At 51.6% G+C, this 11,285-nt stretch overlaps 2 protein-coding genes across 2 annotated transcripts; one reads left to right on the top strand and one right to left on the bottom strand.

Moving 5' to 3' along the window:
- Positions 1 to 2,758: 2,758 nt before the first annotated feature.
- Positions 2,759 to 4,046, bottom strand: LOC122177054 (transcription factor jun-D-like). Its single transcript, XM_042866116.1, has 2 exons — positions 3,401 to 4,046; positions 2,759 to 3,258 (listed from the first exon to the last, which is right to left on the bottom strand). Exons 1-2 carry the CDS (start codon positions 4,044 to 4,046, stop codon positions 2,759 to 2,761), a joined length of 1,146 nt encoding a protein of 381 aa, XP_042722050.1.
- Positions 4,047 to 4,769: 723 nt separating this feature from the next.
- On the top strand, positions 4,770 to 9,365 carry THAP1 (THAP domain containing 1). The gene is made up of 3 exons (XM_042866342.1): positions 4,770 to 5,213; positions 5,484 to 5,679; positions 8,620 to 9,365. Exons 1-3 carry the CDS (start codon positions 5,143 to 5,145, stop codon positions 9,085 to 9,087), a joined length of 735 nt encoding a protein of 244 aa, XP_042722276.1. The 5' UTR covers positions 4,770 to 5,142; the 3' UTR covers positions 9,088 to 9,365.
- Positions 9,366 to 11,285: the final 1,920 nt, after the last annotated feature.

Here is an 11,285-nt window from a genome sequence, read left to right as displayed (position 1 = left end):
TTGAGCATCACACAGTGACCAACATTCATGCAAAAGATCAAAACAAAAGCTAACTGATACAGAGAGGGAAAAAACAGCAATTAATTGACTTACTAACTCTAAGAATAAACTGCAGAACCCATAACTGAAGATATAGGGACACCATAGGGAAAACAGAGTAGTGATCCACTTTAGAAGACAGCAATGGAAGAAACCAGCACCTGAAGCAAACCCAGCAGCACACCTAAGCCTTGCCATGTGTTGCAGACCACGAAGTGCTTAGGTCATCCATTCTCATACTGTTGCGGAGCAGCACCCTCTTGCAACACCAACAAAACCCAACCTCACATGGGAGCCAGAGCATGGGGCAGGCTGCTCAGGGAGTGCATGTATGAGTTCTCTGAGAGGCAACACATTGTGCTGAAAGCCAGGAGGGTAAAGGGATAACACACAGTGTTTGCTGGCTTAAGGACTGGCTAGTTACAATCAGTAGGGATAACAGGGATTGCCTGTGTCTGAGGATGCACCCACTTCCTGAGCATTGCCAATATGTTCTGGCTGGAGCACTACCAAAGGGAGAGGAACAGGCACTGAGCACTGCACAGCCTTCATCTGCCCTGCCCACCCAGCCCCGCGCTCATCTGCTGATCTAAGAACTGAAACAGAGCTGCCCACACACATAACTTCTGCATATTTTTCCAAGGCTCTTTAACAAGAAGTACACTTGGTACACGTGCAGTGAAGGCGAGCACCTCACGTCAGTGGATTTCCCCAGAGCATGACCTCTCTCACTGGGGAAAGCACAGAAGGGTGGGGAAAAAACAGCTTCTATCAACTTCTCAGTCTTGCAGCAACTTCACAGATGGGTGATACCTGCTACATAGTGAAAACTGCCTTTTGCCTTGCTATCATGCAGCAGGTGCTGCTACAGACTGTAGCTACCCAGCTCAGAACACCTGTAAGGAAGTCTTCAAACCCATGTAAAGATGAGAATTGTTTTGTTAGAGAATCTATTCATTGGTATTCCCAAAGCTACCCTAAAACCAGCAAAAGATACCATTACACTCAAGCACTTAAAACCCCAGAATGGGCTCTGATGATGTGATTTAACAGTTACAAAATTATTGATATGGCTTCTACCTAATTTGCATATGCACTGGGAAAAGAAATACCCTTAGAGCATCCTGGCTTGCAACACCCCAATTCTGATGCATTGGCATATCACCTTACGCCTATGCTGTGACCACACACCAAACGTGCTGAACTTTGGGAAGAGACAGCACTAAGAGCACTAAGAGCGAAAGAAACGCAAGTCCATCCCAGGCCCTCTTCTTGAATTTCAAAGCGCAGGCTCCAGGAGAGACAACACAGGTGTTCAGCAGCTGCTGGTGAGGCTGAGCAGACCAGAAAGACGGCTGCACCATGGGATGCCCGTGTTCCCCACCACAGGATGCCCTTGTCGAGCTCCACATCCGGGCCCCAGCGAAGTGATACTGGAGAGGTGTGGGCTCTGCTCCACAGAAGGACCTGCTCAGGAGCTCTGCTCTTAATGGTGGCCTCCACACTCCGACAGACGGCTCCAGGGCTGCGCGGGGATGCTCAAAGCACACAAGTGCACAGAAGCAAGGCAAGCAGAAGCACCGAGCAGGGGATCTACAGCTTTCCAAAACTTGTTGAGGATTATGTCGAAGCAATCAGAGGAAAAAGTCCCTGTGCTGTTCCCTTCAGCTAGTGAAATCTTGACAAATAAATAAACTGCCTCAGTTCTTCCCAACCAGAAGCGTGTTCCACATTCCAGCACTGACTCTTTCCATCTCCGGAATATTGCAAAAAGGTTCTTCAGAGCAAAGTAGACCAAGAGGAAATGTATACAGATCTTTACTGAAAAATAAATCTATGTCTCCGTAGTAGTTCTGCAATTTATTCAAACAGCATACAACAGAATTGCCATTTTATAGCGAATCCGCCCCAAATCTGAGCCCTTTTCTGTATAGCACTTAATTGTTGCTATACTATGTAAAGAGCAAACACTACTGGAATGTACACAGTGAAAGAAAAGGAGTAAAGCTCTTCTTGCCAAGGAACTGCTATCACTACTAACACGTTATCTATAAAAATAAGGTCTAGGCAACATCCAAAAGTGTTCAAGTTTCAATAAATAACTATCAATGCCCCAGATTCGCACTGGCACAAGAAATACAGAGCTAACAGCTGAGAAATGTCCTTTCCTACAGCTGAACCAGCAACACGTCCTGTCCTGCTCCGGACTTAACACCGCTCTCCTTCAGGTTCAGTCTCAGTGCGTGAGCACCCACCTGGATGACTGAGCTCTCAATGGCAAATTAAAGCTCTAGAGAAAGACAGTAGTTAAAAAAAATCTTTATCAATGCCAAGAAAATATACAGAGCCATATTATGCTTTAAATATACCTATATACACACACATCTTTTCCAGAGGGCACAATTCTGGCCTTTTTTTTTTTTTTTTTTTTTTCCTCTTTTCCTTTTTCTTCAAACTCTGAGAAGCTTATCGATTGCTATACACTCCGGTATGGCGCATTAGGAAACATATATATATAGAGATATATATATATTATTATTTTTTATCCCCACGTGAAAGTAAAGTTCAGTCTTTCTGTAAACAGGAGTTACCTTAACCTCCGACACCTCCACAGGCCTCGCGCACTCCGCCCGGCGCACAGCCCCGGCTCGCACAGTGGCCGCGGAAATCAACGGGCGCGGCGGCCCCGCTCCCTCTCTCCCGCTCCCCCGGCCACTCCTCAGCAGGCGCCTGCCTCGGGCGCGGTGGCGGCGGCGGCCTCCGGGGGCGGCTCGCGGGGCGGCGGCCCGGAGGGAGCGGCGGCGTTGATGTGGCAGCCGGAGGAGAGGTGGCTGCGGACGCGGCCTTGCAGCTGAGTGACCTGTGCGCGCAGCAGGTTGGCGGTGGCGGCCAGCTCGGCGTTCTGCCCCTTCAGCGCCTTCACCTTCTCCTCCAGCCGGGCGATGCGCTCCAGCTTCCTCCGGCGGCACTTGGAGGCCGCGATGCGGTTCCGAAGCCGTTTGCGCTCCGCCTTCAGGCGCTCCTGGCTCTCCGCGTCCAGCGGCGACAGCGACGGCGGCGTCGGGGCGCTGCCTCCTCCCTCCCCGCTGGCGGCGGGCGGCACGTCGGGCACAGTCTGCGGCTCCTCCAGGGCTCGCGGCGCCGGCAGCCGCCCCGCGCCTATCCCCGCCGGCCCGAACGGCAACCCCGGCGGCGGCGGCGGCGGCGGAGGGGGGGGGGGGCGGCGGCGGCGGCGCGGAGGCAGCAGGATAGGCGCTGCCCGAGGGGCTGAGCGGCCCCGCGGGGGTGAAGCCGCTCAGGTTGGTGTAGACGGCAGGCGGCTCGGCGGCGGCGGCACCGGGGCGGGCCGGGCAGCAGGGCCCCGGCGGGGAGAGCGGCGGCGCGGTCAGCAGCTGGTTCTGCTTGTGCAGGTCGGCCAGGGCCTTGACAAAGCCGTCAGCAAAGCCCTCCTGCTCCTGCGTCACCGGCTGTCGGTAGAGGAACGTTCCCGCCGCCGCCGGCCCGCCGGCCCCCCCGGCCGCCGCCGGTCCCGGGCTGCCGGGCCCCAGCCCCGCGCCACCCTGGATGAGCAGCTGCTCCAGGTCGGCGGCCGGCGGCAGCTTCAGCAAAGGCAGCTCTGCCGCCGAGCCCAGCGCGGCCTCCGGTCCGCCGCGATTCGCCGCCGACCCGGCGCCGGCTCCCGGCGCCGAGCCCTGCGCCGAGCCCGGGGGCGGCGGCGGGGCGGCGGAGGGTGGCAGCAGACGCAGGGCGGCCGCGCTCCCACGGGCGCTGCCGGGTGGGCGCAAGGCGAAGGGCCCGGGCAGCGGCGAGGGGGCAGCGGGCGGCAGGTCGCGCTTCTTGCCGGCACCCAGCAGCAGCTTCGGACCAGCCGCCGCCTCGGCGCCGGGCCCTGCGGCGGCGGCGAAACCCGGCAGCGGCACGAAGTCGGGCAGCAGCTCCAGCCCTTCCTCGGGGTAGAACGGCGCCTCCATCTTCACGGCGGCTCTCCCGCTCCGCCCGCCGCTCATGCTGCCGGCCGGCCGGGGCGCGGCGCGGCGCTCCCCGGTGCCCGCCCTGTGGCGGCGGCGGCTACGGGGCGCGGCGCGACTCGGCTCTGCTCGGCGGGGGCCCGCAGCCCTCGGCTCTCAGCGGCGACTGAGCCGCCTCCCGGCGCCACCGGCCCTACGCCCCGCCCCGGGCCCGCCGTCTGCCCGCCCCGCCGCCGCCGCCGCCGCCGCCTCCCCCGAGCTCCCCGCCGCCGGCCCCCGGCTCGGAGGGGCTGTGCGAGGCTCCGCGAGGGGCCGCGTTCGGCAATTCGGTCCTCGGCCGTAAGCTGTCTCATCACCCTTCTCTCCGTCCATCTCTGAGGGGGGTCCCGGACCCGATCCTGGAGCCGCCTCCCGCGGCTCCTGCCCGGACTTTGCCCCCACGCAGGGTGCGCCACGGGGCGCTGTCCGCACCACTGGCCGGCCGCGGGCCTGTCATCGGCGCCCGCTTCCTGCCCCCCGCGGGGACAGCGAGGTCGGGACAGGGAAGAGGCGGCGGGAGCCCGGGCTCTGTGGCGCTCCGGGGGCCGTGGGGATCGGCCTCGAAATTCCGCGCCGGGAACGGCCAGCTGCTGCGGAGCGGCGTTGGTCAATGGAGTAATACAGGGCAGCGGTGCGACGGAGCGCAACTTACATTAACTTTTTGTAACCCGACGCGCTGATTTATTGTTAGCGCACATGCAACACTGGAGGACGGGTCACCCATCCCGACTATCCGCACCCCTCCCGCCCTGGGGGCGCTCTGCCTCCACACCGCAGCCGCCCCTGAGGTGGTTCCGGAGCGAGGGGCGAGAACAAGTTCAAGCACCGCTCTGATTGGAAGGTCCGCCTCATGAAGCTCCGCCCCCCGCGAAAGGACCCACCAATGGGCACGGGCGGCGCGCCGTAGCACCGCGAGAGTTGCGCTGAAGCTGGTGCCGCCATCTTGGAGTTGGGAGAGGCCGCGTCCCGTTGCTGTCCCTCTCGGAGGGTCGTTAGCGGGGGGGGAGGGGGGAGGATGGTAGCCCGACGGTGAGCGAACGGCACCCGGGAGTCCCTCCTCGCGCCGCCGAGCGGCGGCGACCGCGGGGCTGGCGGGATGGTGCAGTCGTGTTCCGCCTACCGCTGCCGGAACCGATACGACAAAGAGAAGCCCATCTCCTTCCACAAGTGAGCACGGGCGGTGGGGCGGGGCGGGGCGCGGCGCGGCGCCAGGGCGGGGCCAGGGCAGCGAGTGCGCGGCCTCCTGACGCAAGGGGGCGCTCGGCGGCGGGGACGCAAGGGGGCGCTCGGCGGCGGGGACGCGCGGGGCTGGCTCCGCCGTCGGTGTGAGGGGCGCCTCGGGGCGGGCCGGGCGTGGCGCGTGGGTGTACGCCGCTGCGCCCCAGGCTGGCGGAGCAAGCGCTTCTGAGAAACGCTGAGAGTGGCTCTTGTCGTCAGGTTTCCTTTGACCAGGCCCGATCTATGCAAGAAATGGGAGGCGGCGGTGAAAAGGAAAAACTTCAAGCCCACCAAGTACAGCAGCATCTGCTCGGAGCACTTCACACCCGACTGCTTCAAGCGGGAGTGCAACAACAAGCTGCTGAAGGAAAACGCTGTGCCCACTATATTCTGTTACACTGAGCCCAGTGAAAAGGTAAACGCACGCTGCTCACAGCCCGAGGTGCCAGAGTGCGGTTGCTGATCTGTCTGTAAGGCCATCTGCCATCACAGCAGTTCTGATACTGGTTCTTCTTTCCTGACGTAACTACTGCAGGCTGACATCTTGTCATTAACTACGTTAGGTAGGGCTTTGGTCATACATGACCAGACCGCCCCCAAAATTTGACAGATAATCCAAGTCCTTGCACCTCTTGAGGACTGATGGCCCATTCTTTCTCCTGTAAATAAGAAGACAGAGCTTCATGCGTTCTCTGTTGCAGATAGAGCTGCAGAGGCTAGTATTAAATTGTCAGTATTATGTTATAGCTTCACATCAGGTGGCTTGTCCTCGTTAGCCAGATGCTGAGCTACTAAGCTGTGGCTACAGGTAGGACTATACAGATATCTCTGTGAAATAAACTGGAAAGTCCAGCCTCCTACAAAATAACACCAATTGTAGAATTGTATTATAATTCAGAGTACCATTTACTAGCCAGTTTTCTTAATCTTCTGGAGTGTACTTTGGCCACCACTGATTGTATACAGCATCTAAAAATCTGATACAGTATCTAAAACTAGTGCCTCTGTGTTGAACATATTAAGGCAGCTTACTTGTGTTTCCAAGCTAACACCAGCCCTTTCTCACAGGCTTGTCACCTGTTCAGGCTGTCATCTTTATTTTCCCACACAGTGTACAATATTGGATTTGATGCAGAAATATAAAAGGAACATCTAGAAAATAAAAGTGGAAATAACAGACAAGAGACCATAACGCAAGGTATCAAGTGAAACACGGACAATTTTCAGGTCCACTTTTCTGTATTATGTCTTGTCTGATAATGCTTTCCCACAGTCTGAGCAACACACTTCCTGTGTCACTTAAAATAGTTTGCAAAACTTCTTGCAGTGTCAAAGCTGAATGTGTGTGTAGGGAAATCTGCTAATGTGACATCCGTGCGGCTGGGGTAGTGTTAAGCCACATTCTCTCATTCATTGCAGTGCCTGGCTATGTGAACACACAAAAGAATGACTCCTTATGGAGAAGCAGTTGGTGCTGTTCCTATTTATGTCACAGCAACTTTCAGTGTATCTTCAAGACGCTGAATAGTAGTGAAGGAGGAGGATATTTTTTTAAAATTGAATTCCTACTGATTTTGAAATACATCATTTTTTGCATTATGATTCTTGAAATACCTTCTAAATCTTTTTTTTTTTTTTTTAGTTATGTCTTAGGAGAACCATTTATTGGATGTAAGAAGGAATAAGAATTCATTTGTGACATGTAAGCAATATGAATAATGAGTTCTCTGTGACACATTGTGACAGCAGTAACTCAGTGTGTGCTGCATAACTCGTGAATAGATGCCTCTGTCTGAATCCAGCTGTCTGGCAACAATGCAGTTTTTGCTTGTGCACTCTCTGCACATTATGTCTTTGGTTTGTCAACTTAGCTGAAAATTTTGAAAGCTATAGGTTGAACTTTTTAGAATACTGACATGTGATTTGGGTGGGTACATCTAGATCATCCACTTCTTATAACTGAAAACTAACACAGGCAGTTGGCTGGTTTTGTACTTTAAGGTGATCAGTAATACCTGAGCACTGATGAAACTTCTCCTCAATACCAAATGCAGAATTGCATTCTCAGTTCCTTTACCTAATGTAGTCTGTACAAGGATGATATCTGGACCTCCCAAGTTGAGTGTTGGTTTGTCTTTACATTAACGCAAGGAATTTAATGATGTGATCTTCCAGTCTGATGAGGGGACAGTTGGTGGCTGTTAAAATTGATGTTGTGAATGTCTTCATGCTTTTATTTGTAGTAATAATGCTGGGGACGGGGAGTTAAAAATGGGTTTCAGTGTCTCACTGGGACTTTCTTAGGCTTTTATTTATTTATTTATGTGTTTACCACTCATATGCACTATGTGTGCATTTCTGAATTAAGTATGTTCCTTTGGGGCAGAAAGAATCAGATTTCTCTTTGGCCTCCTCCCAAGTGATGAGAGGTATGCATTGTCCTGAACCATGCAAGTGTCTGAACCTATTTAGAGCAGTATGTTGAAGTCTGTAGTATGACTGGGCCTGAGTTCATTTGGTGTTCTGCTCTATCCCATCTGCCAGCCACCCAGTCCTGTTTTCTTATTCCTTCCGTATGCCGTCTCTCATTGCATGGCTTTGACTTTAATGCAGAACAGAACTTTCTTGCGGTGATGGTGGAAGAGTGAATAGCTTTCTGTCATCTTAGCAAAATCCTGTGTTTCAGAAAGTGGGTTAATAGCAGAGCTGGGAGAGCTGTTTATTTTGGCTCATCACATCACCAAACCCTTCTGCTACAATCTCAAAATAATGTGGTGGTCAGCCCTAGCTGTGAGGAGGCAGGTCTTCCTGTGCCTACCTTCTCTGCTCTGCCAACTTGTTCGCCTCCCTTGGCGCAATGGTTCTTAATCTGCCCTAACAGAAGATTCTCCAGTTCTGCTGCGTTCCTGGTTAAATTAGCTGACAAGTTCAAAGTGCACGTGGTCGGATGCAGTAGAAAGAAAGAGGGAATGGGATAGCCTGGATGAGCTACCAGGTCAGCTGAACTCTTTTTCACAGAACTGCATCCAGGATCCTCAGCTAATCCTGGATATCTATTTCACATATCCTCAAAAGTGAGAATGACTTCGGGGCTCTTCAGTTTCAGATTTGTTCTAGATATCAAGGATTTGAGTTTCAAAAGAGAGTGGAAATGAAGTTTCTTAAAATACCTCAATTCAGAAAACAGACAAAATGAGCCAGTTTTGAAAGCTTAGGCTTTGAAATGTGTGGTGGGTTTTTTTAATTGTTTCTTTAAATTTTAGTCCTAGTTGTTTACACCGTAGTTGCCTGTACTAATGGAGTTGTTTTGCTAAAAAATGTTATGGTTACAAATGTACTTTTTTGTTTGTTGTAGCCTGAGGAATTTTCAGAGCAGCCAGATGATCCGCTTCCACCACCGCCACCGCCGCCGCCTCCACCGCCACCGCCGCCACCGCCACCACCTGCAGCTCCCATGCTACCGCCGTCTCCATCAGCTCCTTCTTTTCATTTATCTCAGATAGATGCCAGATTTGTAGATCCAAGTATCGGATTATTGATGCCTCCTCTCCAGACGCCTAGCAATCTTGCTGTTTTTTGTGATCACAATTATACCGTAGAGGATACAGTTCATCAGCGAAAAAGAATTCAGCAGCTAGAGGAACAAGTTGAAAAACTGCGAAAGAAGCTCAAGACGGCGCAACAGCGATGCCGACGTCAGGAGAGACAAATTGAAAAACTGAGAGAGATTGTTCAGTTTCAGAAAGAAAAAGACATCCTGGCAGGAAAAGGCTATGTGATTCTGCCCAATGACTATTTTGAAGTTGTAGAAGTTCCTGCATAAAAGTCATGAGCGTCCATCTCCACTTGGCTAGGCTAAGAAGTTTAGTTTAAAAACTCAATGCTCTCGAATTCTGTTTGGGAGACTCTTCCAGAATCCTAAATCAGCAAATAAGCTGTCATGCATAGGAGATCACATTTTTTAATTTGTTTTCATTTAAGTTTGATATGTTTTTTAATGTACTGAAATTGGAAACATCTCAGAATTAGGATGCACATTTATTTTTTGAAATAGGAATTGCTTTGCAGAAGGAAAGGATGCATGGTTAAATACACTTAAAATCTGTACTTCTCTCTCTCTCTCTCTCTCTCTCTCTCCCCCTCTCTCTGTCTTTCTTTTTTTTTTACAATGGTTATCTTATACTTGCATAGGCTGAAAGTGAAGCTGAGGTTGTTCTACACTTAATACAAAACTGTATCAAGGCATTTAATGTTTGCATAGGTGGTCCCCACAAAATACGATTTTTTTAAGCCAGCTGAGTACCTGCAAATGCTGCTTTGTATAGAGAAAAGTAAGATACATATATATGTGTGTATATATATTTCAGACTGGGAACACTTCTAACCAATTGTTACGCCTTCAAAATACTGCAAAAAGTCTAATTCCTAGATCCCTTTGGTGTGTAAATGAGCCTTTTCTTTTGGAGTATGTGTGGAGACTGAGAAGGGGAGATTTCATTAGTATGGCTGACTAGAGCTATAGGAGTTTTTGCTTTAAGTACACTTACAGACCTTGCTGAAATACAGTGCTGCTCTGAACATGCATGTTGTCACATTATTGGCAGGATCAGGAAGGTGGTGTACTGTTCAGGGTGACTGCTTTCTAAAGTGTCCTAATAATATGCAGTTCCCAGTATACTGGAATATGCCACTCTCATAAGCACTGTAAGGGTAGAACGTTGTCCTTGTCTGTCATTGATGCACATTTCAGCCAGCATGGGCTCATGAAAGGCCTGCTTGACCAATCTGATCTCTGTGACCAGATGACCTGCTTGGTGGACAGTGGAAAGGCTGTTGTCATAGTCTACCTAGACTTCAGCAAAGCTGCTGACGCTGTCTCCCACAATGTTCTCCTGCAGAAGCTGGCAGCTTGTGGTTTAGACATGTACACTCTTTGCTGGGTAAAGAACTGGCTGGTTGGCCGAGCTCTAAGAATGGTGGTGAATGGAGTTAAATCCAAATGGTGATTGGTCAGGAGTTGTGTTCCCCAGGGGTTGGTACTGGGGCGTGTTCTGTTCAGTATCTTGATTGATGGCCTGAATGAGGGGATTGAGAGCACGCTCTGTAAGACTGGCTGGAAGACTGTTTGGAGGAAAAGGACCAGGGGGTGTTGATCGGCACTTGGCTGTATGTGAGCCAGTTGCGTGCTCAGGTGGCCAAGAAGGCCAGTGGCTTCCTGTCTTGTATCAGAAACAGTGCAGCCAGCAGGAGCAGGGAAGTGATTGTTTCCCTGTATTCAGCTCTGGTGAGGCCGTACTGTGTTCAGTTTTAGACTCCTTACTACAAAAAAACGTTGAGGCCCTGGAGGTTGTTCAGAGGAGAGCAGCGAAGCTATGAGGGGTCTGGAGCACAGGTCTTATGGGGAGTGGCTGTAGGAACTGGGATTGTTCAGTCTGGAGAAGAGGAGGCTCAGAGGAGACCTTACTGCTCTCTACAACTGCCCGAAAGGAGATTGTAGTGAGATGGGGGAGAGCCTCTTCTAGGTAGGATAGACAGGAATAGCCTCACGTACTGCCAGGAGAGATTCAGGTTGGATATTAGGAAAAACTTATTTTCAGAAAGAGTGGTGATGCAGTGGCACGGGCTGCCCAAGGAAGTGGTGGAGTCACTGTCCATGGAGGTGTTCAAGAACTGTGGATGTGGCACTGAAGGACATAGTTTAGTGGGCAACATTGATGGTAGGTGGATGGTTGCACTAGATGATCTTAGGCATCTTTTCCAACCTTAGTGATTCTATGATTCTGTTATCTCAAAATGTGTGTAGCTTCAGGAATGAAGGTTTTTTTTTTTTCCTCTGGAGTACTGGACATTTGCTACTTTCATTATACCATACTACAGTTTTCTTTCTATCCACCCCTCCCTTTTTTTAATTCCCCCAAAGTCCACCATTGGGCAGCAGTGGATTTGGACTTTGGGAGTTGCTTGGTGCTAGACTGGTTTTTAATATCTCCAATGCTGCTGTCTCTCCTTCAGCCTTATTAA

The sequence above is a fragment of the Lagopus leucura genome, unplaced genomic scaffold (genome assembly GCF_019238085.1).
Source record: "Lagopus leucura isolate 7727_CA_CO unplaced genomic scaffold, USGS_WTPT01 Super-Scaffold_810, whole genome shotgun sequence".
Lineage (NCBI taxonomy): Eukaryota > Metazoa > Chordata > Aves > Galliformes > Phasianidae > Lagopus > Lagopus leucura.
This window is presented reverse-complemented; position numbering and strand designations above follow the sequence as displayed.

What these genes read in the sequence shown, in the direction of transcription:
- LOC122177054 (XM_042866116.1), bottom strand. Translation starts at nt 4,046, where the DNA reads ATGAGCGGCGGGCGGAGCGGGAGAGCCGCCGTGAAGATGGAGGCGCCG. An exon ending in GCCGCCGCTCTCCCCGCCGG is followed by an intron (nt 3,259 to 3,400) that starts GGCCCTGCTGCC and finishes GCCGCCGCCGCC; the next exon opens with CCCCCCCCCCTCCGCCGCCG.
- THAP1 (XM_042866342.1), top strand. Translation starts at nt 5,143, where the DNA reads ATGGTGCAGTCGTGTTCCGCCTACCGCTGCCGGAACCGATACGACAAA. An exon ending in AAGCCCATCTCCTTCCACAA is followed by an intron (nt 5,214 to 5,483) that starts GTGAGCACGGGC and finishes TCTTGTCGTCAG; the next exon opens with GTTTCCTTTGACCAGGCCCG. An exon ending in ACACTGAGCCCAGTGAAAAG is followed by an intron (nt 5,680 to 8,619) that starts GTAAACGCACGC and finishes TGTTTGTTGTAG; the next exon opens with CCTGAGGAATTTTCAGAGCA.